This window comes from Abramis brama (genome assembly GCF_963993115.1).
Source record: "Abramis brama genome assembly, chromosome: 17".
Classification (NCBI taxonomy): domain Eukaryota; kingdom Metazoa; phylum Chordata; class Actinopteri; order Cypriniformes; family Leuciscidae; genus Abramis; species Abramis brama.
In genome coordinates this window covers 2,139,962-2,166,227 of record NC_139979.1, presented here as the reverse complement: position 1 = coordinate 2,166,227, position 26,266 = coordinate 2,139,962, and the positions used below count along the sequence as shown (strand labels likewise).

Here is a 26,266-nt window from a genome sequence, read left to right as displayed (position 1 = left end):
GTTGTAAACTCAGAATTGCGAGATATAAACTCAAAATTGTGAGAAATAAACTCGCAATTCTGACTTTTTTTCTCGCAAGTGCGAGTTTAGATCTTATTTCTCAGAATTGTGAAATATAAAGTCGCAATTGCGAGTTATAAAGTCCAGGTCTGAGGGAAAAAAGACTGACTTTTTATCTCACAATTGCGAGTTATAAAGTCATAACTGCGTGATATAAAGTGGCAATTGTGTGTTATAAACTCAGAATTGTGAGGTATAAAGTCCAATTCTGAGGGAAGAAAAACTGCGTTTAAAAAATTGCGAAAATCTCTCAATTCTCAACTCTCTCAATGTGTTTATATCTCTCAATTCTGACTTTATAACACACAATTGCGAGTTTATTTCTCACTATAGTGAATTTATAACACGTAATTGCGACTTTATCTCCCAATTGTATGTTATAAAGTCATAATTGCGTTATATAAAGTGGCAATTGTGTGTTGTAAACTCAGAATTGCGAGATATAAACTCACAATTGTGAGAAATAAACTCGCAATTCTGACTTTTTTTCTCGCAAGTGCGAGTTTAGATCTTTTTTCTCAAAATTGTGAGATATAAAGTCGCAATTATATTATATTAGCTTATATCTCACAATTCTGACCTTATTACACGCAATTTCGACTTTATATCACGCAATTCTGACTTTATAACACAATTGTGACTTTATATCACGCAATTCTGACTTTATAACACAATTGTGACTTTATATCACGCAATTCTGACTTTATAACACAATTGCGACTTTATATCACACAATTCTGACTTCATAACTCGCATGTGAGACTTTATATTGCGCAATTCTGAGATAAATGGCGGAAACAAGCTTCAATAGTTTTGGGACTGTTCAGTGTGGAGTAGTTCTGGAAATGTAAAGCCAGTTGTTGTTATAAGCTAGGTTTGTGAACTTTGGAAGATCATATAAACATGTCATTTGAGTCAGCTGGATGATAGATGTATATCTGGCTTCCAAATAATAATTGTTGCTAAAAGAAGAAGAGAAAACAAATGGTCTTTATTTATTTAAGAAACGTCACAAAGGACTTTCTCACAAAGTTTCTCATAGATGCCAGTGAGTTTACATGGAGAAGGTTTTGGAGACCTTTGGTTATTCCTCAGATGTTTCTCCTGAGAAAAAGGCCCAAGTTTCTGAAGAGGTTTCAGACTCTGCCATGAGACCAAATGGGTGGCAAATAAACTCAAATAATTGTCCGAAAATTCTTAATACGATCTCAAATACTTCTCATTAAATTCTCAAAATGATCGGAGCTGATATCAGCATTCTTGCTGTATGACTAATTTGTGTCTATTTTTACATCTCAAATGGATTTTTAGAAGAAACATCTGAGATGATCAAATTCTCCCAATACTAATAAACTGCATGTCTCATTTGTGTCTTTTTATTTCTCATTAAATCATTTTAAGGAGAAACATCTGAGACGATGTTGATACTTGAACCATACGATTTCCATTAATTCTCTTGAGCTTTTGAAAGAGAAAATCTGGGATGACATTTCTCTGCATTGCTTTGAGGTTTTTTTTTTGTCAGTATTATGCAAAAATGAGAAATTAATTTGTGCAAGATGCCGGCGTGGCACTAAAGCAGTCATCAGCGCTCACCCATGGTGCCACCGACAGATGGGAACCTCTCCGATCATTGGTGCATGTGCTGAAGTCTGTAAGAGCACAACAGACAGGCTGTTGTCTTGAGACGGCGTGACGCTGGGAGGGGTTTGGCTGGAGAGACACTGAACTGGCTGGACCTGCGTTTGGAAACGGGAGTGTGGGATTTTTCAAACATGCTGGTAACAGATGCATGTGGAGCGGAGAGGCACAATCGAGCATCACAGAAGAGTTTAGTCATACACACACACACACACACACACACACACTTGATAGCGGTTCAGAGAGAGGCAGCGATGGTCGCCAAGGCTGACATTTGCTCTGGATCTCTAATCTGTATTTAACAGACTTTTCCTTCAATAATGAGTTGTGCATTGGCCAGTAATCTGATACTAGATTAACTCACAGTAATCTCTCTCTCTCTCTCTCTCTCTCTCTCTCTCGCTCTCTCTCTCTCTCTCTCTCTCTCTCTCTCTCTCTCTCACTCTCTCTCTCTCTCTCTCGCTCTCTCTCTCTCTCTCTCTCTCTCTCTCTCTCGCTCTCTCTCTCTCTCTCTCTCTCGCTCTCTCTCTCTCTCTCTCTCTCTCTCTCTCTCTCTCGCTCTCTCGCTCTCTCTCTCTCTCTTTCTCGCTCTCTCTCTCTCGCGCGCTCTCTCTCTCTCTCTCTCTCTCGCTCTTTCTCTCTCTCTCTCTCGCTCTCTCTCTCGCTCTCTCTCTCGCTCTCTCTCTCGCTCTCTCTCTCTCTCTCTCTCTCTCTCTCTCTCTCTCTCTCTCTCTCGTTATGTTGGCGAAGCAGACTGATATTGAATTCTGATGTTGGCTTGATCATGCTGTAAATGCATTTATTTCCCATTCTTTAGGGTTTTTTTTGCTCGGTCGGTACTCTTGCACGTGGCACTGATGCAACAGCAAATATTTTGCTCTTCTGGAGTGCAGAAATCAATCAGACAGCTTCAAATGCTCATTGAAGTGCAGTTTTTATTTGTCAGAACGGCTACATTTGATCCCCACCAGAAAAAATATATTCTTGCGCTGTTGGTTACCCAGCATGCATTGTGGCCGGAGTGGAATCAGAGCTGTACTGTAACGGGTTTAAGGGGGGGTTTCGTTTAGATTTCACTGTTATATTGCGTGTTGTGTTTGTGTGTTATCGTCGTTGAGCTGTATTGTCTAAAAAGCGTAGTGCCGGCTTGTAAGCCATGTTCATTATTAATAAACCTTCTTGTATTGTGTTATTGCCACTGTCTAGATTCAGTGTGGTTTTATAGCATGACATCAGCAAAGCCCTTCTGGATAAAAGAAAGGATGTTGGACATCATATAGAAAATGAGAAAATAGAGAATATGTTGGAGAGTGTGTGTGCGTGTGCGTGTGTGTGAGTGTGTGTGAGTGCATGTGCGTGTGTGTGTGTGTGAATGCATGTGTGAGTGTGAGTGTGTGCATGTGCGTGCGTCTGTGAGTGCGTGCGTGCGTGTGTGTGCGTGCATGTGTGTGTGTGTGTGTGTTCTCAGGAAACAGTGAGGTCAGATCTATAGCTTGGTCTCAGAGGCGCATTAAACGTTCACTGGTTAAAAATCGTAAACACAAAGGAATCTTATAGAATATGATGGCAGGGATTTTCCAACCCTAATATATGTTAACAGCAAGTTTACAGGCCTGGAATGATGTGTAGAGTTTGTTTCCAGATAATGTGTGTGTATATAGAATGTGTGTGTGTGTGTGTGTGTGTGTGTGTGTGTGAAGACTTCAGATGCAAAAGCCTCTAAGTGCCATCTGAAATTTTCTTCTAGAATGATCATTTTTATCAAGCTTGTATGTTTATGTTCAGTAATTTCACTTTAATGGCAATGAAAATTACCTATTAATTGTCATTAAAGTGAAATTACTGAACTTAAATATACAAGCTTGATAAAAATGATCATTCTAGAAGAAAATTTCAGATGGCACTTAGAGGCTTTTGCATCTGAACTCTTCATATATATATATATATATATATATATATATATATATATATTCTACATTCAGTATTTATGTGTGTGTGTGTATATATATATATATATATATTCTACATTCTTGATATATTAATTAAAATAAATAATAATTCAAGTATTTCACGTTGACTGTAGACAGAGTCACCGTTGACACTGGAAGTGTGTGGCGTTGCGCCTGGTTTGTGATACATTCAGACATAGTTATGACTCTCTGGGTTGTTCTGCGATATAAAACGCTGCTACTTGGTCTGATATAAAAGTTATGATACATCAGACAGGAGTTTTTGGAAGGAACGTTCTTGGACGTGGAATCCAGGCGGATTATGTGTATCTGATGCAGATCCAGTGAAGAAAAGTTAAGCTATGCTTTTATAGTCGAGGTCATATGAGGGCAGAAGATAATATCAGCAATATTAATCGTTGAGCAGAAGAAGCCAATCCGTGGCGTTCTGTTCAAAGGTGAAGAACGACACGCTCTGGATGTGATCCGGAAAAAAGAGAGACGAGAGCGAATGAATGGCGTTTTCTTTTAAGGCCCCATGAAAATACCATTTATCTTCCCTGAAGCCTGCATTTGTCTGCGAGAAACAATACAAACTCTATTTCCCCTGTAGAGAAGTCTGCACTCCGCTATTGATTTCTCAGTGGAAAATTGCTCCGGAGTGAAACGCTGGAGTGACACACGGGCCTCAGCGCTGCTCTCTGGATGAGTGTGTGTCCGCACCGCTTTCCTCTGTTCGCGAGTTGATAAAAAGCTAATTGTTCATTCAATCATAGAAAAGTCAAATTTACATAAATAAATAGTACTGCACCATTAATCAAAACAATGTGATTATCAAATCTCGGTTACACTTTATTTTAAGGTGTCATTGTTACAGTGTAATTATATATTTAAGTACTGAGTAATATTAAGCAACTACATGTGCTTACTATAGGGTTAGGGTAGGATTAGGGTTTGGTTGAGGGTTAGTTGCATGTAATTATGCATCATTTACTGTTATTACTACGGTAAGTACATGTAACCAACCAACATATGTAACAAGGACACTGTAAAATTAAGTGTTACCCAAATCTCTCTTATAATGTGCGTTTGGATATGCAATGACTCCAGGATCACGTTTTTCACATTTGTATAATTTCCAACATGTTTTTGGACATACTGTATGTTTTCAGCATTTTAACAGATTTATAACAAGAAGCATCATCAAACACACTTTAAAAAAAATAATAATAATAATAATTCCGCCAAAATAAAAGCTTGAGGATTTAACGTTTGAAAGTGGAGAATTTGAGACATATTAGTATTTTAACTTGTAATGTAAAATAATAATTATCAAATATTAATTTTAAAATTAATATTAAGATTTTCGAAGACATATACCTTTATTCAGCAAGGATTCATTAAATTTATCAAAAGTGACAGTAAAGACATTTATAATGTTACAAAAGATTTCTTTGTCATTCATTCTTTTCTTTCTATTCATCAAAAAATCCTGAAAAACAATTATTTTAAATTGGAATAATAATAATTTCACTATATATATATATGCTTTGCAATTATTTTAAAGGTAACTTAAAATCTCGGGATAATTCAAGAAAATATTTTTTGTCAAAGGTGTCAGCTGGGAAGTTTGGGAATCCCTCTCTATTGCTAATAAGCTCAAGGGATAAATAAGGTGTGTGTGTAAGTGTGAGTGTGTGAGAGCGTGTTCCACCTCGCTCACACTCACACACACTCACACACACACACAAACACACGCTCACACACGCACACACACCCACACACCCACACACACACAGCTGCTGGTCTCTCACTCCCTCTGTTCCCGCTCTCACGCTGATGCTGTTCCCTGGTGATCCGCCAATGGCCTCTCCCTGTGGAATGCACTGATAATAACCCCGGCTTTTTATTCCAACATTTTCGTGCCAGTTCGTCTGTGCAGCTGAGCGTAATATACTGCATTTTGATTACAACAATTTGTGCGTTTGCAGATGCAGATCGCCAGGAGAACGAGACGTATCGGAGCCCGGGGAAGGTTAGCTGACTGAATTGAAACGTCTCTCAAATCCTGACATATTCCTTGAGCTGTTTTCCATACACACACGCATTCCTCGGGGTCTGAATCATCTGTATTGTTGTTTTCACTGACCTCAATGCATGCATGAAGCGCGTGCGAATCCTTCAGTGTCGTATCTCTGTGATGTCAGCATAGATCACGTTTGACAGGAATTTACCTCTGTCACACACACGCTTTTCATGTTACAAACTACCAGCCGCTGACCTGAAGCGGGTCACACACACACACACGCTGGGAGGGTAAATGCTCTTTGAAATTCAATCTCAGCACTCCCATGCTTTGTTTCAGGTGCATTACTTTGACAGATATTTTTGATTGCATTGATTTCACCTCCTCCAGCTGTTCACATTTTGCTTTTCACATGGTAATTCTGGGTTCAAACTACAGTGTGTTTGCGTCATCAACATTAGAACAACCACAAGTTTAGTTTATGCTTGGAAACCAATGCAAAGCAAACTTAAGATGTTAAGTAAGTAATCAGCTAAAAGAAAGCAAACTCTTCCTGAGTAAATTAAGTAATAAATATTAAGTTGGTTTAATATGTAAATTTCAGTCAATATAGTCTAGAATGTTTACTGATGTTATACTTAATATTTAATAGTAAGATTACTGTATTAATTTGATTTAACTTATACTGAAAAAAATGATTCGTTGAATTTAATAAAAAAAATTATCGTAACACAATTGATTTTACCTACATTTAAACAAATGCATTAAGTTGAACTTAATCAATTTTAGTTCAATTTAATGCATTTGTTTAAATGTAGGTAAAATCAGTTGTGTGCAACCACTTACGATAAAAACATGGATTAAATTCAACGAATCATTTTTTTCAGTGTACATTGGTATATTTTGTAGTGCAAACATCTTAAATACTATTATTCTCAACATGGATTTAATCTTCCATTTTAATATATGGAGACGTAAAAAACAAAAGGAAATCCCGCAGACTAACAATAGCCTACTTGAAAAAAGTATTACAGAAAAAAAGAATAAAAAATAAAAAAGTACACCTAACTAGCACAGTTAACACAAGTTTGACCTTCTCAGCTGTTTATCTCTGTAACTGTGTAAGAACATCACAATACTAAAACATATGTTTAACACTGTAGCTTTATTTGTTTGATGCATATTTGGGAATGCATTTTGCTTGTGCATTGAATTGCAAACTTGCTTGCTCTTTTGGGAAGTGATGCACATTTGCTTATTAATACAGTATGCATTGCACCATGTTTCGCCAATGAAGATGTCACGCAAGCCTCTTTACACCTCTAACACATCATGAAAGTCTCTGGAGAACCTCACTTAAGTCTTCAAACACAAGCTTTTCACCAGATTTATGAGGTCGCCGTGAGTTTAAAGAGCATGGGCTGTTTGAAGAGATAGCCTACAGCAACGCTTGCCTTCTCAGAAGAGTTAACTCTCGCTGCTCATTCCCCTTCACGTCCAACTCCTGTCTACACCATATCATACACAAGCATGTCTCGCTTTCCTTCAGGGTCAAATGGAGTTTCTGACTCTGTTTACATGCAGTCTGATAATCCATTAATAATCTGACTCGAGGCTCATGTAAACGCCTCAGACGGTGGAGATCTTAAATAAATAGCAGCTTTGGCCGTCTGACTCAAAGCTATCTAGAGTGCATGACTAGCTTTTATTGTATTTGTTAAGTGAAGTTAGAGATTTAAGAAGAAAGCTTTCTTGGCATATTTTCAGATAGAAAAGAGAGCACACTTAGAAAGGCAAACACACTTAATGCACTTGGATGATGAGTTGATTTAACTCGTCTGATCCCGAAGCAACCGACACACATTCACTTTGATTTACCGTCACAAGTTATTAAAATGCGAATGAATACGAAAATATCTAAAAAGATACATAAGACATATTAAAGTTACTTGAAGATTTAATGTTCCATCAAGTCTGCTTGATCAATTATCAAAGAAGCATGTCAAAATTAATCAGGAAAATAAGATTTTCTTATCAAAGTGATGAAATAAGTGTTGCAAAAATGAGTCCACCCTCTTGAAAGTTATATAAATCTAAATAAAAAATATCTTTTCAACATGATTAAATGTGGAGATGATTAAAGCTGCGTAAAAACTTTCCATGCATATACATTTTCTCTCAAATGTATGGACTAAAATATACTGCCATGCAAGATCACAAATTGATATGCATAGTTTTTTATCTTTAATTTAATGCACAATAAATGCAAGCACTGTGCATTTGTACTAGAAAATAGTTTTTTTGTGTTTGTCACATTTAAATGTGCATTAAATAATAATTTTACATTCTGGCATTTATGTGCCAGCTGCTTCCGCATAATTAATTTTGACAACTAAAAGAATGTTAAACATTCAATTTTTTCGTTTGCAGTTGCAGATTTTTGAAACGGATCTAATGAGTCTAACTGAGAATTGTTAGAGAGTTCATTGATTATATAAAATGAATTGAAGGTTGACTGATCTTTGAACAGTGTAGTTAATTGCATGTCTCATCCAAGAGGGTGCAATTATGGAGAACAAGTTTAAGGACCAGAACAAATCTGAGCAAGTTGAGCTTTATCTGCAGTGTGAGCTTCTGTTCTCTTAATAATCCTGGAGGCGACGAACAAGACATTGGTCAAGTTCACTCTATTACTTGATCTATCCCACCGCCATCTCAATTACAATTAAGTACAAATGAATTGTATTCAGTTGTGTTGTAGGCACTAAATCAGTTCAGAACTTTGTCGTCGAACACATTTCAATCTGGATTACATAATCAGATTCCATAAATGAAGTACTTGGATTATATTTCATATTAACAGTTACGCTTTTAATGATTACATGATTATATTCATTTATTCTTATTGATTCTCACTAATCTCATTGATTTTTAGTTTTTTTAGATATTGACCTTTTTATGATTTAATTAACCCCAACCCCCCGCAGTTCCTTCACAAACCATAGTTTGAGAAACCCTATGTTTACAGTTTTTTCCAGTTGCTAACACACAATTTTGCAAACTAGGCTGGTTTTATCAAAATACTTAACACAATTCACAAAACCACACACCCAAACTGCAAAATACCGAATATATCGCACTGCAACCAAAACTACATATAGCATTATCAAAATCAAACTTTTGCACGAAATGGCACACACTTCATTCATATCACCAGATTTTTGTCTAATCAACTACACACTGTTGGGTGTAATGAAAAGAACTCTCATCTTTAGGATGCTTTGCCATAATACTAAAATAGTTCAAATTGTAGGAAATTCTTCAGATTGTTCACATGCACAGAAATATTTGCAGATACACACACATGCTGTTGAAAAAATTATTTTTTTATTTGTCACCAAACAAGTCAGTGCAACATATGCACTATATTTACATTGGACTGAACAAAAATATGCTCACAAAAAACAGTAAACTGAAAAAAATTGAGGTGTTACCAATTAGCCATTGAGGTGTTTGGTCAGGTGACACATGTATCAGCCAATCAGCTCATGTAAGTGTCATTTTGATTGGCAGTGTTTTGAAATGGCAAACATGTGACTTCAGTGCGTTTAAAAAGTGCCATTTTGAATTGCAAAATGTGTGTAAAGCAGAAAATGTGTTTAGACTTTTGGAGACTTGAGAAGAGGTTTTGCTCTGTGTGTGTCAGTTTAAATAACTGCTGGGCATGTCATTTTAGTGTGTCAGCAATTGGAAAAAACTGTAATGGCCTTATTTTCTTTCTCTTTGTATTTTTATATTCAAATTAATGTGATAAGTTAGATCAAAAGTAATCTAAAAGTAAACAAAAAGTAGTCAGATTACAATACCTAAAATGTGTAATGTAACAGATTACGTTACAAACTACAATTTTCAATTGTCAATCTGTAACAGACTACAATTTGTAGCCTAAGTAATCTACCCTGCACTGTGTATATCTATATATATATATAGATAATTGGTTAGAATTTGCTATTTTAATATTTGTGAATCATTTTATTTCAGATTGGCAAAATGAAGTTGCTCTGCTGTGCATCAGAATAGAAGCAATATTTCATTCTCCAGCATATTTTAGTGATTTACGAGCTGCAATCGTTTATCCAAAAATGAAAATGCCGTCATTATTTATTCATTCTGACGTCTTTCAAAACAATGAAACTGAATGCTGACTACAGATGTCAAGCAAGATTTTCAGTGATGACTTTAGTGTTTTTCCCCCACAAAGCTATCAAATGACTTCAGAACATTTGAAACTTAGAGAATTAGTCATATTGAGTAGTTTTATTATCCCTTTATTGGGCTTTTTGAAAGCCCTGGTCCACATTCACTTGCATTGTGGGAAAGAGAACAGCTTAGACATTTGGTTAAATATACAGTTTTGGCATGAAGAAAATAAGTCATACAGGTCATATTGGAGCAATATGATGATGAGTAAATAATGACAGAATTGAATTTCTGTTCCTTTAATCCTGTAACTCGTGTGGACAGTGTAATTAAACGCTACGTCTACATTAATCCGGATAGATTTGAAAACGGCGTTTTGTTTCAAAAGGCTCTCCGTTCACACTAGCGTTTTCCAAAAGTCTTAAAACGCTGATGAGACGGACGGAACAGACTTCATAAAGTTCTCTTGCTATTCTTCTGGCAGGATCATTTTATTTAGTAGAATATCTCAGCATTCCCTGATCGTCCAGGTCACACTCACTCAACATCATATGTTTGGTCTAAAACGATGTTTTACCGCAGGACGGCAAATGCGAGTGAATTTTCTGTCATCTTTGCAGGACTGTGATATGAAGAGTGGGCAGAGAAACACATTTTAGCAACTGTGTGAAAGTGAATAGCACATAATACACTGTATGGCTCAATACCTGTATAAACATGAATGGGTTCAATATGCATCATGTGACTAAACTTGCGTCATCGGTTTTAAATGCCTCAGTTTTCACAGTCCACACGACAGCGCGAAAACAGCGTTTTCAAATGTAGCCGCTTTGGAGAGCGTTTTCAAAAAGCTTTGGTTTCGTTGCTAAAAACACAGTTGGGACTGTTTACATGACACCGCTTTCAACTTAAAACGTACAACTTTTTATGCGACTTGGCCGTTCGTTTACACGACAACAGCGTTTTGGGTGCATGAAAACGCAAACTTTTGGAAACGGTCTCCATGTAAACAATAAAAACGCGAATCTCTGAAAACGGTGACATCATGCACATGCGTATTACGTGTTCAGTCTATAGTCTATTTCATCGCCATCTACTGGCCTGGCAGCAGAATACAGCGTTTTTAGTCTTTTTCGTCTGTACGCGGAAAACTCAACGGAAAAACTTCTCCGTTTTAAGCATATCGTTGTCGTGTAAGCGTACCCTCAGTGTGGACGTAAAGCCAAAACGGAGAGAAAAAGATGCGTTTTCAAACAAAAACGTATTAGTGTGGACAAAGCAGGACTGTTCGTTTCACACTGTTTTGCCTCTGGCCTGTCTGTGTTGTGTTGTGTTGTGTTGTGTTGTGTCTGTGTCGTGTCGTGTTGTGTCTGTGTCTGTGTCGTGTTGTGTTGTGATGTGTCGTGTTGTGATGTGTCGTGTTGTGTTGTGTCTGTCTTGTGTCTGTCTTGTGTCGTGTCTGTGTCGTGTCTGTGATGTGTCGTGTCTGTGTCTGTGTCGTGTCGTGTTGTGTCTGTGTTGTGTCTGTGTTGTGTTGTGTTGTGATGTGTCGTGTTGTGATGTGTCGTGTTGTGATGTGTCGTGTTGTGTTGTGTCTGTCTTGTGTCGTGTCTGTGTTGTGTTGTGTTGTGTTGTGTTGTGATGTGTCGTGTTGTGTCGGTCTTGTGTCTGTGTTGTGTTGTGTTGTGTCGTGTTGTGTCTGTGTTGTGTCTGTGTTGTGTTGTGTCTGTGTTGTGTCGTGTCTGTGTTGTGTCTGTGTTGTATTGTGTCGTGTTGTGTCTGTGTTGTGTCTGTGTTGTGTTGTGATGTGTTGTGTCGTGTCGGTCTTGTGTCTGTGTTGTGTCGTGTTGTGTCGTGTCGTGTTGTGTCGTGTTGTGTTGTGTCGTGTTGTGTCGTGTTGTGTTGTGTCTGTGTCGTGTCTGTGTCGTGTCTGTGTCGTGTTGTGTCGTGTCGTGTTGTGTCGGTCTTGTGTCTGTGTTGTGTTGTGTTGTGTTGTGTTGTGTCGTGTTGTGTCTGTGTCTGTGTTGTGATGTGTCGTGTTGTGTCGGTCTTGTGTCTGTGTTGTGTTGTGTTGTGTCGTGTCGTGTTGTGTTGTGTCGTGTCGTGTTGTGTTGTGTCGTGTTGTGTCTGTGTTGTGTCGTGTCGTGTTGTGTCTGTGTTGTGTCTGTGTTGTGTCTGTGTTTTGTCGTGTTGTGTTGTGATGTGTCGTGTCGTGTCGTGTTGTGTCGTGTTGTGTCTGTGTTGTGTCGTGTCGTGTTGTGTTGTGTCTGTGTTGTGTCTGTGTTGTGTCGTGTTGTGTTGTGTTGTGTCGTGTCGTGTTGTGTTGTGTCGTGTCGTGTTGTGTTGTGTCGTGTTGTGTCTGTGTTGTGTCGTGTCGTGTTGTGTCTGTGTTGTGTCTGTGTTGTGTCTGTGTTTTGTCGTGTTGTGTTGTGTCGTGTCGTGTCGTGTCGTGTCGTGTTGTGTCTGTGTTGTGTCGTGTCGTGTCGTGTTGTGTTGTGTTGTGTCTGTGTTGTGTCTGTGTTTTGTCGTGTTGTGTTGTGATGTGTCGTGTCTGTGTTGTGTTGTTTTCAGTGGCATGTGCTCACATTCACCTTCCTCTCTTTCACACCACGATCGATCATGTTCAGTTAGCATGGACGAACAGCCATCAGGAGATGAATGGACTCATTTCTGTTGTCATGGATCTTGTTAAGGATTTCTCCGTGAGGAACACTTGAGTGAGCATGAACGATTCCTCACTTTGAATGCAATTTCAATGGAATTCTGCAAGACAGAACCAGTTTGCATAAAGGTTGGAAGAATAATATTCACATATTTTTTACAATATATTCATGTTAATTTTGAGCAGCATCATGATTGCAATGATTGGTTACAGTTACAGTGTAATTATATATTTAAGTACTGAGTAATATTAAGCAACTACATGTACTTACTATAGGGTTAGGGTAGGATTAGGGTTTGGTTGAGGGTTAGTTGCATGTAATTATGCATCATTTACTGTTATTACTACGGTAAATCCATGTAACATTATGTAACAAGGACACTGTAAAATAAAGTGCTAAGCAATGATTTTAGTGTGCTTATTATCTGACCATTGCATTTTCTTCCTTTTTGGATCTGTTCTTGTGATCTTGTCTCGTGTAAATAATACCATAAAGAGGTTTTCATCAGTTTCTCTAATGTAAACTCCGGAAACAAAAACGGCATAAGAATTGGAACGTTTTTTGGTAACACTTTACAATAAGGTTCATTAGTTAACATTAGTTAATTACCTTAGTTAACATGAGCTAAGAATGAACACTACTTCTACAGCATTTATTAATCTTAGTTAATATTAATTTCAACATTTACTAATGCATTATTCAAATCGAAGGTTGTATTTGTTAACATTAGTTAAATGCACTGTGAACTAACAAACAATGAACAGCTGGATATTTATTAACTAACATTAACAAAGATTAATAAGCACTGTAATAAATGTATTGCTTGTTGTTAGTTCATGTTAGTTAATACATACTGTTAACTAATTAACCTTATTGTAAAGTGTTACTGTTTATGTTCATGGATCAGCTTCAATTAATTCAAAACTGATTCAACAATTTGTTTGCATCATCTTTCAAAAATATTTCTGGAAGTCTCCGGCATTTTCCTTGTATTTACACTTTAGTATATATACAGTTGCAAGAAAAAGTATGTGAACCTCTTGCAGATGAAGATATATGTAAACATGTTTTATGTAAAATATCTTATTCAGGACAGTACTTAATAAAAACATGCCATGATTATTTTAAAGGGGTGGTTGATTATGATTTCACTCTTCTAACTTTAGTTAGTGTGTAATGTTGCTGTTTGAGCATAAACAACATCTGCAAAGTTACAACGCTCAAAGTTCAAAGCAAAGGGAGATATTTGCTTTTAAAGAAATCATTTTTTAAGGACTACAACAAACGGCTGGTAGAGACTACACCACATTCCTCCCGGGTTAGTGACATCACAAACCCTAGAATTTACATAAACCCCGCCCCCTGAACACGATTTATAGATTATCATGACAGAATATGCCAATCAATGACTAGAAGATAACTCCACATCAGCTTCATAAATTCATCAACTAACCATTCAGAAATGTCCTGTTGCTTCTACATGTTGTCACTTCTTCTTGAGTCTCTCTATCCACTCCATTTTGAACATAAAAGGCTAAAAGTGTTTGAAATGTTCAGTGCATGTGTGTGTGAGGTAAAAGAACACAAGCTCTTGAAGCTCCGCCCACTGTGCCGGGAGCACCAGCTCATTTGCATTTAAAGGAACACACACAAAACGTTGCATTTTTGCTCACCCTCAAAAAGTGACAATTTTAACATGCGATATAAAAATATCTGTGGGGTATTTTGAGCTAAAACTTCACACACACACTCTGAGGACATCAGAGACTTATTTAACATCTTGTGAAAAGGGCATTATACCACCCCTTTAACTAAATTTTACTGCTTATGATAATCGTTTTGAATTTACTTGGCAACAGTGAAATAATGGTTTGTCTGATTTCAGGGATTTTCTTCGCCCAGCTCTTTCAGTCTTGTGGGTTTTAAGTTGTTTTGTGAGTCTGAAGGCATAGAGAAACTTTGTGAGGTCTGCGATATGGCCTTTTGTTGGTTAAATGTTGTGTAAATCTAAACATAGCTCTATTGTGTGAGTGTTGAGACCTGTGTAGGAGGCTCTGCTGCAGAAACTGTGATTATTGGATCTGAGTTCAGTGAAAACCACACTCGCAGAGGAGAAGAGAGATGGAGATGAAGATACGAGTGGGCAAGAGCTTCTCATAATGGGCATAAACAGCTCCAGAAGCTCGACCTCAGGCTAGGAACAATGCAAATAGACCCATAAGTCTGTGGAGTACTGAACCACTTCTGCTCTGTTTGGGAGGTTAGACGCATAACTCTTATATAATCCTTTAGTGGAGGAGAAAGTCTCACAGCTGTTCTGTGATGGCGAGCGTAGAGCAGAACGGTCGAGCATGGACTACAGTGAAGAGCTTTAGTGCCCCTATTCTGCTATTTTACAGGTTCCTAATTTTGTTTTGGTGTCTCCTACAGTAGGTTTACATGCATCCAAGGTCAAAAAACACTTTAATTTTCTTGCAGTGTCTGAAATGGTTCGATCAAGGATTCAGTCCCTTTAAACCCCTCCTTTCCGAGAGCCTGCTCTACTCTGATTGGTCAGAAGGCCCAGTCTGTTGTGATTGTTCTGCTCTGCTCTGATTGGTCAGATGACCCAGTCTGTTGTGATTGGTCTACTCTGCTCTGATTGGTCAGATGGCCCAGTCTGTTGTGATTGATCTACTCTGCTCTGATTGGTCAGATGGCCCAGTCTATTGTGATTGGTCTACTCTGCTCTGATTGGTCAGATGACCCAGTCTGTTGTGATTGGTCTACTCTGCTCTGATTGGTCAGATGGCCCAGTCTGTTGTGATTGGTCTGCTCTGATTGGTCAGATGGCCCAGTCTGTTGTGATTGGTCTACTCTGCTCTGATTGGTCAGATGACCCAGTCTGTTGTGATTGGTCTACTCTGCTCTGATTGGTCAGATGGCCCAGTCTGTTGTGATTGGTCTACTCTGCTCTGATTGGTCAGACGGCCCAATCTATATTACATAGCTATATAACACATGACATACAAGTTAATATCCGAAAATGCATAATTTGCTTTGAGCGATGTTCCTGGTCTTATTGTGCATGATTACTCAAGGCATGTTGTTCCAAAGAAAATGTTTGTTTTCTTAATATTTTATCAGAAATTAATAATACGCTCTTCCTCTGCCATGAACCACTTTCATTTTTCACGATTCAGTCAGTTCCTGTTTGATAAAATCACCCCAACCTTCAAAAATATATATTTTTCAGGATTATTTGATAGAAATAGAAATCTTGTATAGATGCCTTTACTGTCACTTATTGATCAATTTAATGTGTCCTTGCTGAATAAAAGAAAAGGTTTGGATAGTAGTGTACATATTTTCAAAGTCAAATGTGCTGCGAATGGGTGTAATAATAAATTACAAGTTTACAACTTGGGAAGCTCCATTTGGAAAGCAGCGTCACAAACACCGGTGAACAGTGTGTAGGAACATCTCTCATATCACAGTCATGCAGACGGAGAAGTGAACCGTGCGTTCGCTGCGTAATGAAAGGGTTTGAACAGCAGCAGGTGTGTGTGATACGGGCTCTATTCAGGAAGGTCTTTGTGTCTCAGTGTGTGTGTGTGGGCAGAGGTTGTGCTGAAGCACCTCAATAGAAGCTTTCGCTGCAAAGGCCATTTACCCATCAGCCCCGGCTCTCGTTCCCATCTGTCCGTGAGTGCTTTTCTCCGTTCAAGAGACTGCGCTCTTTATCCTGCCGGGCTGTTCTTTTCACCACAGCCAGATCCTGTACACTTTCACATTACTGCATTTTTTCCTCATATAATATATCGACTGCATGTGCGTGCATGATATCTCATTTGGGATTTTTCTTTCAACATTATGGGCTTTCGCACCGGGTAGTTCTAGGAACTAGCCTCCAGGTTGGTTCCCGGAGAACTAATGGTTCCCATAGGAATGTTGTCCTGGTTGTATTCGCACCGCCAGTAGGATCTCTAAAGTGACGTGAGCCTCACTTGTTGTTGGGACTTTTATGTTGACGGCGTTGAGAACGCCAGCCTGAGCACATAGTGATCGTATTCTCCGTGTTCATTCGTTTACGATCTGTCTAACAGTCCTGTCTAATACGTTATTAGATAGAACTGTTATACATAAGTAGACAGTATAGAAAAGTTATTAGCGTATGCCGTGTGGTTTATGTCTCTGCTCTGATTGGTCAGATGGCCCAGTCTATTGTGATTGGTCTACTCTACTCTGATTGGTCAGATGACCCAGTCTATTGTGATTGGTCTACTCTGCTCTGATTGGTCAGATGACCCAGTCTGTTGTGATTGGTCTACTCTGCTCTGATTGGTCAGATGACCCAGTCTGTTGTGATTGGTCTACTCTGCTCTGATTGGTCAGATGACCCAGTCTGTTGTGATTGGTCTACTCTGCTCTGATTGGTCAGATGGCCCAGTCTGTTGTGATTGGTCTACTTTACTCTGATTGGTCAGATGACCCAGTCTATTGTGATTGGTCTACTTTACTCTGATTAGTCAGATGGCCCAGTCTATTGTGATTAGTCTACTCTGCTCTGATTGGTCAGATGGCCCAGTCTATTGTGATTAGTCTACTCTGCTCTGATTGGTCAGATGGCCCAGTCTATTGTGATTGGTCTACTCTGCTCTGATTGGTCAGATGGCCCAGTCTATTGTGATTGGTCTACTCTGCTCTGATTGGTCAGATGACCCAATCTATTGTGATTGGTCTACTCTACTCTGATTGGTCAGATGACCCAGTCTGTTGTGATTGGTCTACTCTGCTCTGATTGGTCAGATGACCCAGTCTGTTGTGATTGGTCTACTCTGCTCTGATTGGTCAGATGACCCAGTCTGTTGTGATTGGTCTACTCTGCTCTGATTGGTCAGATGGCCCAGTCTGTTGTGATTGGTCTACTTTACTCTGATTGGTCAGATGACCCAGTCTATTGTGATTGGTCTACTTTACTCTGATTAGTCAGATGGCCCAGTCTATTGTGATTGGTCTACTTTACTCTGATTAGTCAGATGGCCCAGTCTATTGTGATTGGTCTACTCTACTCTGATTGGTCAGATGACCCAGTCTATTGTGATTGGTCTACTCTGCTCTGATTGGTCAGATGACCCAGTCTGTTGTGATTGGTCTACTCTGCTCTGATTGGTCAGACGGCCCAGTCTATTGTGATTGGTCTACTCTACTCTGATTGGTCAGATGACCCAGTCTATTGTGATTGGTCTACTCTGCTCTGATTGGTCAGATGACCCAGTCTGTTGTGATTGGTCTACTCTGCTCTGATTGGTCAGATGACCCAGTCTGTTGTGATTGGTCTACTCTGCTCTGATTGGTCAGATGGCCCAGTCTGTTGTGATTGGTCTACTTTACTCTGATTGGTCAGATGACCCAGTCTATTGTGATTGGTCTACTTTACTCTGATTAGTCAGATGGCCCAGTCTATTGTGATTGGTCTACTTTACTCTGATTAGTCAGATGGCCCAGTCTATTGTGATTAGTCTACTCTGCTCTGATTGGTCAGATGGCCCAGTCTATTGTGATTAGTCTACTCTGCTCTGATTGGTCAGATGGCCCAGTCTATTGTGATTGGTCTACTCTGCTCTGATTGGTCAGATGGCCCAGTCTATTGTGATTGGTCTACTCTGCTCTGATTGGTCAGATGACCCAATCTATATTACATAGCTATATTACACAAGACATACAAGTTAATATCCGAAAATGCATAATTTGCTTTGAGCGATGTTCCTGGTCTTTTTGTGCACGATTACTCAAGACATGTTGTTCCAAAGAAAATGTTTGTTTTCTTAATATTTTATCAGAAATTAATAATACGCTCTTCCTCTGCCATGAACCACTTTTATTTTTCACGATTCAGTCAGTTCCTGTATCGCTGAGCAGAAATACATAATCATGTTTGGCTTAGTGTTGCGTTGGGTTTTCTCCTCAGCATAAAGGTTAAGAGGCTCATCTATCACTGTTTTACATGTTCGTAGAGTTAGTTTCTAGAGTAAATATATAGGCTATAATCTGTGTTTACATAGCTTTTTTAAAATTTGCAGGTGCTGGTGTTTCACGTGCGTTCAGCCAATCAGCGAACACTAACATCACGGATAGTTCCTATAGCGCTGGTTTAGACCCGACTCTGGAGTAGGAGTTAAATTAGTTCCTCTAAAAGGAGTTCCTAGAACTAAAATCATTCCTAGTTCCTGCAAAAATCCGGGTACTTCCATCAATAGTTCTAGGATCTATGAAAAGGTTCCTCCGGTGTGAAAGCCCCTATTAAAGGTGAACTAGGAAGAATAAGGAATAAAACTGTCCTGGGAACAACATGACGTCATTTCGTTCTGTAAGGCTTCTTCTAATGCTCCACTTTGAGAGCGATGATTTATATTTATGTATCTCATTTAATTTCAATTCTCTTTTTCTGCAGCCCTCTGGCACATGCCATAACTCATCATTATGTGTTCAATAAGTCAGATAAGCAGTTCAATATTTAATATGTGCTCCCTCAGATTTGTTTGGATGTTATCTGGGTCTCACGGGTTGATGATTCCCACTCGCACGAAGCGTCTGACTGTGGGATAATGTTGCTTGTGTTCATGAAGGAGAGCGCGCTGTTCATCATCCTGGCCTCCTCATCCCGTTTTGAATTGTAAATTCTGGTGGTTAAAATCAATAGACACTTGGATTGGGATTCACACGTGTGAGTGTGTAATTGGGAAAAACATAAGGGCTGGTATTGCTTCTGACAGGTCATTTATCCCACTTTATGTGTGGTTGGTGTTGGCCACGACTGGATTCGGTCATCAAAACTCGGTCTATGTTTTCTCTTGCGCTTTGTTTCTACAGAATAAACACTTTGTAAGTTCTGCTGATCTGTTTACCACTAGGGCCGTTCAGTAGATGCATCCATAAAAGCAACAATCAAACAAGGCTGTTTAATTTTTTGTGGTCTGAAGCCGCTCTCAGATACTTGGAGAGTCGTGTAGCTCAGCGGTTCTCAGAGAGATTCATGCATTGATTACAAACCCTGCTGATGGAACTTAAAATGGGCCTTTTGAATAATTGATCACTTGTTTTACAAAATCTATTTCAAAATCAATTGTAAATGCTAAAATTAAAATTACTCATAATTATAATGCATTTTTAAAGAAATGTAGATGTAATGTAAATGTAGGTAATGCTTTTCCTTTCTAATAATTGATCACTTGTTTTACAAAATCTATTTCAAAATCAATTTACAAAATCAATTGTAAATGCTAAAATTATAATTACTCACAATTATAATGCATTTTTAAAGTAATGTAGATGTAATGTAAATATAGGTGATGCTTTTCCTTTCTAGTTTGATGCAATTAATTTAAGTTTGGGGTCAGTAAGATCTTCTTTATGTTTTTGAAAGAAGTCTCTTCAAGGCTGCACTTATTTGATCAAAACTACAATAAAAATTGTGAAATATTATTACAATGTAAAATAGCTGTTTTCTACGTGAATATATAGTAAAATGTAATTTATTCCTGTGATCAAAGCTGAATTTTCAGCATCATTACTCCAGTCTTCAGTGTCACATGATCCTTCAGAAATCACTCTAATATGATGATTTGATGCTCAAGAAACATTTATGATTATTATCAATGCTGAAAACAGTTGTGCCGCTTCATATGGAAACCATGATACATTTTTCATGATTTTTTGATGAATAGAAAGTTCAAAAGAACAATGTGAAGAAATGTAACTATGTAAAAGTGAATTTTTCTAAATGCAATTTTCATTTGCGTCAAATCGATTTGCTTTCAACCAATAGATTCACACACCTAGTAAAAGTAGATATGCTGGGGTTTTTTTGTTTTTTTTTTGTGAAACGAGACCCCATAAATGTCAGATGGGTCATACTGTAAGGTGACGTGATCACGCGTCCCGTCAGCTGTCAGCTCCCACGGCTCAGATCTGTGTTAAAGAGGAAGAGTAAGTGCGCAGCGAGAGGTTCACGCTCACAGACTGACATGTTTGCGTTGCATGAAGATGTGTGTGTCAGAAGACGTCTCGTGTCTGTCAGCGGGCAACGGGAGGCTGATTTAAGACGAGTTTGAATATCTTGACATCCTTGAGGTTCCACTTGCAGGAACAAACCAGATCTGGACATAAATTATACAGCAGGGAAGTGCTATAGGGCACTTAATGTGTCAGAGAACATTTCTGAAGTTTCCCTTAAAGCAATTTAGGAAAATAACACAGTGTTTTCACTCAGACATCTTGAAGTCGTAGGAGTGAAGCTTTTTCTGCCAGTTGAATCGATTCTTTATCTTTTTAAAAGGTCCCCGTGTGGAAAGGATGTAGGCCTACTTCATTTTAATGTTAACTGTATCTGTGACACTTTAACTTTACAGATTTTCTGATTATAATAAACCTCTGATGTTAGCGTTTCCTTATTTGCACGTTTAAAGTCGGCATGGAGTCAAAATTCACCCGTGCATGTTTCATTTTGGTAACACTTTATTTTACAGTGTCCTTGTTACATATTTTACATGTACTTACCGTAGTAATAACAGTAAATTATGCAACTAACCCTCAAACAAACCCTAATTCTACCCTAACCCTATAGTAAGTACATGTAGTTGCTTAATATCACTCAGTACTTAAATATATAATTACACTGTAACAATGACACCTTAAAATAAAGTGTAACCAAAACTTTTTTTGACTTCATCATTTTTATTCAAAATCTAATATAATTTTTAATGCCAGATCATTTAGTTTACTCAAACCCTGGGCTTTTCTTACAATCGACTGCAAGCTCGCATTCAGATCCGCCTAACTGATCCGATAATCAGTTTTTTGCTCTGATGCACGTTACAGTATGGGAAAAAAAATATCTGTCACTACTTCTGTTACATCGTGACTATAATGCATGTTCTTGGTTATAATGTGCATGATTTATGCATGTTATTAATTTTTTTAATTTTTTTCACAAACTTGCTCTGCCTCTTAAACAACTTTCCCTTTCAGCCGAGATATGAATTAAATCCTGCCCTAAATTTTTAATTTTTGAATATCCTGTTTCACTCAAAAAATCAGATTACTAAAATTAAAGGGGTTGCAAAAAGCGTTTCACAGTGATTTTACAGTAGTGGCAAAAAGTGACGTTCGGAGGGGATATTTGTTTTTTAATGACCCTACAAGTTTTATTAAACCATCAATATATATATATATACAGTATATTAGACACTTATATAAATATATATGACACTAAAGACACTAAACTTGGTTAATGTATTTATCTGACAAAAAAGGCAACAGCTACAGGGTTTTTTTTGTGTGTGTTTTTTTTTAATGTGAATAGGAAAACAAAGGCTGACAGGAAATAGCTTACATTGACTACAACATAATCAGTTATTAATATTTCATTGGTCCTCTTTTGTTTTTGCATGTGTTCATAATTTCTTTTGTATGACAGCCTGGCCGAAATTATATTTGCACAATTTGTCATTTTTTATTTAAATAAAGGGTGAAGATATCATTTTTCCTAGGCCGGACATCACTTCTGGCCATTACTGTATAACCAGTTTGTCATTCATAGTTTTTCAGGGGTCAATAAGATGTGTGAGATCACGTAAACCGCTTTCTTTTTAGTAGACCAATTATTTTGTACACTTACTGCTTATTCATTGTGTGCATGTTTGTTTTCGCGAGAAAACCCTGGCAATTTCAAAATCTCACTTAAGCACGCGTTCTGCAGTTTTTCTTGTCTTGCTGAGTTTTCATAATGAGTTGTTTTTCGATGGTTATCAGGTTTTTATTGTGCATGTAAATGCTCTAAATGAGAAGCAGCGGTTCCTCGCTGAACCCCGGCGTGTTTGGAGCGCGAGGTCATCACCGCGCACAGATGGTTTGTCTCTTTTTCTTTTCTCTCTGCTCTTTTTCTCACACACTTCCTGCGGTTTTTTATTTTATTTTATTTTTTTAACGTCCTCTGAGTCCTTTGATTTCCCAGCAGCTCTCCTCTGGCCAGCTGGATGTTCTCCAAAACTTGCACCCATCCTTCTGGTTTAAACTGCCGTCTCCTCAACTTCTAGCCGTGCTTGAGATTTATGCCGCAATTATATTATGTAACATTTTCAGATACGGTGTCAAGCTATCAAACACGTACATGTGGTTCCAATATGGCATGGCTATTGACATCAGAGCATAACTTACTGCGACTGATTGGCCTGGTGTCGTCTAATAAAGAAGAGCGTATCAGGTTTTTAAACTGCGTGTCATTTGTCTGGGCTTTAAGTGAAATTGATTTAGGAGCCTCATCTGCAGCTGGCCGCAAAAGACGATGGTGAATCGAAAGTGATTTCTGCTTGTGTAACACCGGCGGCTGCAGTAGGTTCGAGATGTTGAAGCATCATAGAACAGACATCAGAGACGAGAGCGATAGGCGCCAGTATATCAGTCTGAGAAGACGGACTGTTATCTGATAAAAGGACGAATGAATGCAGCAAGCCGGAGCTGAGAGCATCAGTGTAATTTCACTACCTCATCTCCAGCTGAGATGCTCGAAGACCACCCTTACGATGTCATATCCTGTGCATAAAACACATACGTGCTCTATTGAGGCGAATACATTTCTTTATCCGATAAGAAGACATGCACATAAACAAGAATGGAAATGCATTTACTGAATAAATCCCTTAAAAACTCATGTGACTTTGCCTCAGCGGAGGCTGTGATTGGATAACTGGAGTAACCAGTGAACCAATGCAATGATTTGGTTTAATTCCCTCCAGAAGCGTCTCACACGATTGCGTTCCCGAACACCAAGAGAACATGACAGCGTTTATTGTATTTCGTCTGACGCTCTGAGAGGAAAAAGAGTATGATTACAGTTTTTATTACTGATATTTTGTGTTAATTTCCCTGAAAGTGACAATTTTGTTCTCTTGAGCACATTGGATGGAAACGCTGCTTTACTTGCAATTGTTTTTATATGATAGTTCAATTTTGCACATAAATTAAATTCGCAGCTTTAGATGAAAGCATATAGCAACTGACCAAAATAAATAAACAACATGCAATTGTTACCGTACTGAGCTATTTCTACCTGATTTAACCCATCAAAATGAGTTTTGTTGGTATACATTTATGCATGTAGGTTGGTTCTGGGATGTTACATAATATTTTTGACTTGAATAAACCAGTTAATTTAGATGTTACCCTTTATTTTCAATTTATGGAATCAATTTTTTGGTTTCCTTTAACAATTTCCTTCACACTCTTAAAGAAGTAAAACTACTAAAATTTAAGTCAAAGTATTATCAACTTTTATTTAATTTAAGTAAATACTAAACAAAAACAATACTACTTTTAGTAACGTTTAAATTATTTATTATTTATAATTTAAAAAAATTAAACAATAGAAAGATAACAGGGATAAAATTCAAAAAGAATTGAACAAGTTGTGATTTAAACTCTAATCTGATTCCTTATGATTATTACTTTTTAGTACTTTTGAGAAACTAAATATAAAGTTTTATTATTATAATTTTAAATATATTTTTAAAATACTTAAAATAAAACTACTATTTTAGAAGCATTTTAATTATTTATTTTTATATAAAGCTTGTGAGGAAATAACAGCGCTGTTCTTGAAGCAGATAAACTTACAGTTTCACTATTACAGCTGCTTAATCTCTCTCTCTCTCTCTCTCTCTCTCTCTCTCTCTCTCTCTCTCTCTCTCTCTCTCTCTCTCTCTCTAATAACTGGATTAATAACTGCATTAGATTGCTATCAGTGTCTCAAGTCTCTGTTACGAGCTCTAAAATTACGTTTTGGAGTCCGCAACAGAGGCATGGGATGAGATGCGTAAGGAATTAGTCCTACACACAAGCGTTTTAAAGGACAAAAACCTGACAAATGTCTTGAAATAAAACATCTGGACAATGTCACAACAAGTGTGGGAACCGTATAAGTGGATTAATTGACTCCAGCACATTGAATTATTAGAAAATAAGGCACACCCGAAAATAAGGCTTTATTTTCTGATAATTCAATGGTCCGATACATAAAAAACAAATAAACAACATGAAGTTACTAGGAATGGGATTTTTCAGGATTTTAACATTTCTGACTAATTTCTGAACGATTATTAATTAAATAAATAAATTAATATAAAAAATAAATAATGTTTTGTATATTTGTGACCCTGGACCACAAAACCAGTACCATGGGTAAATTTTCTGAAATTGAGATGTATACATCATCTGAAAGCTGAATAAATAAGTAATGGTTAAATAATGGTTTATTAGGACAGGACACTATTAGGCTGAGATACAGCTATTTGAAAATCTGGAATCTGAGGATGCAAAAAAATCAAAACATTGAGAAAATCTCCTTTAAAGTTGTTCATTTATGTTGGCGATTGTGCTGCATTCACTCACAAAAATAAATGTTTTATATATTTACGGTAGGAAATTTACAAAATATCTTCATGGAACATGATCTTTACTTAATATCCTAATGATTTTTGGCATAAAAGAAAAATCGATAATTTTGACCCATACAATGTATTGTTGGCTATTGCCACAAATATACCCGTGCGACTCGAGACTGGTGACGTGATCCAGGGTCACATTTATGACATTTAGTTTTCAGTAAATGCTTAGTTTTTACAGCAAAACTCTAAATGTGCATGTTTAACTAAACATTGTTATGAAACAGTAACTTTAATCTACTTTTTTCCCAGAGAAAGTAGAGATTCCCAGGCTGACCTGTCACTCATAACTCATGTAATTTCAGAAGACCTTTCTGAGTGTATCATTTTGATTTGGGTTCTCATGAAATCCTCGGTGGAAGTTGTTTTGCCCTCCTCTTTCCCGCCGCGTTGATTGAAGAGAGTGTGTGTGTGTGTGTGTTTGTGAAATTGCGTTGGCCTTTAACTGGTTCCAGACTGTGCGTTCGCTGCTCAACCACATGCCGTGTTTCTGCTGAAGCCCCCGAGGGCCACGGTTTATCACGCCGTCAGATGGGTAACAGAGTTGACATTCAGCACGCCGCTGGGTTGAGTGAGGCTAATAAAACTGGTTTTCCGTTCTCTCTCTCTTCCTCAGATGGATCCAGTTCAGAAGGCTGTTTTACATCACACGTTGAGCGCTTCAGCCTCGGCTAAAAGGAAAGCGGTCTCGTGTGGCGTGTGCCAGCTGAGGTTTAACTCACAGGTGAGTGTGTGTTCACCCTGACTCTGATATTCCCACCTAAAGCTACAGATATGATCATCCAACACAGTCGAGATGATGCAATAAAGCCAGTATTACGGGTAGTTTAATTGCTTTGATTGTGTGTTAGTTGTCTTATCACTTTCTGCATCTGTTTATGAAGTTTATTCACCTCTATATTGTGACCAATCATTGGAAAACTTAAAAGTATTCACTCAAGCAGGGCTGCTTTTCTGATTCATATAATTTGATTCACAAACGCTCAGTTGGATTCTGATTCAGTTTGATTTGATTCTTCAGATTCCACACGTGCCAGATGTGGGCCGGATCTGGCCCGACACTATGTTCCTGTCTAGGTTTTTGGTGTATTTCAGTTATTAATGGAACATTCACTTACAAGAAATGCATTTTCTCTCTCTGCTAATGCTGTCAGTTATACAGGACAGTGTTTCAGACTGATTCAAACGCTAACCTGTCTTTCATTAACCATAACCATTCAGTTCATAAAGAGTCATTCATTTCAAGAA

At 37.9% G+C, this 26,266-nt stretch overlaps 1 protein-coding gene across 1 annotated transcript in view; it reads left to right on the top strand.

The window, feature by feature from the left end:
- The window catches only part of znf385d (zinc finger protein 385D), a 77,187-nt gene that overhangs the window by 12,259 nt on the left and 38,662 nt on the right, over positions 1-26,266 (top strand). Inside the window, exon 3 of the mRNA XM_084088954.1 lies at positions 25,635-25,742. Coding sequence (XP_083945080.1) covers positions 25,635-25,742 — 108 coding nt within the window. The remainder of the gene's footprint in view (positions 1-25,634; positions 25,743-26,266) is intronic.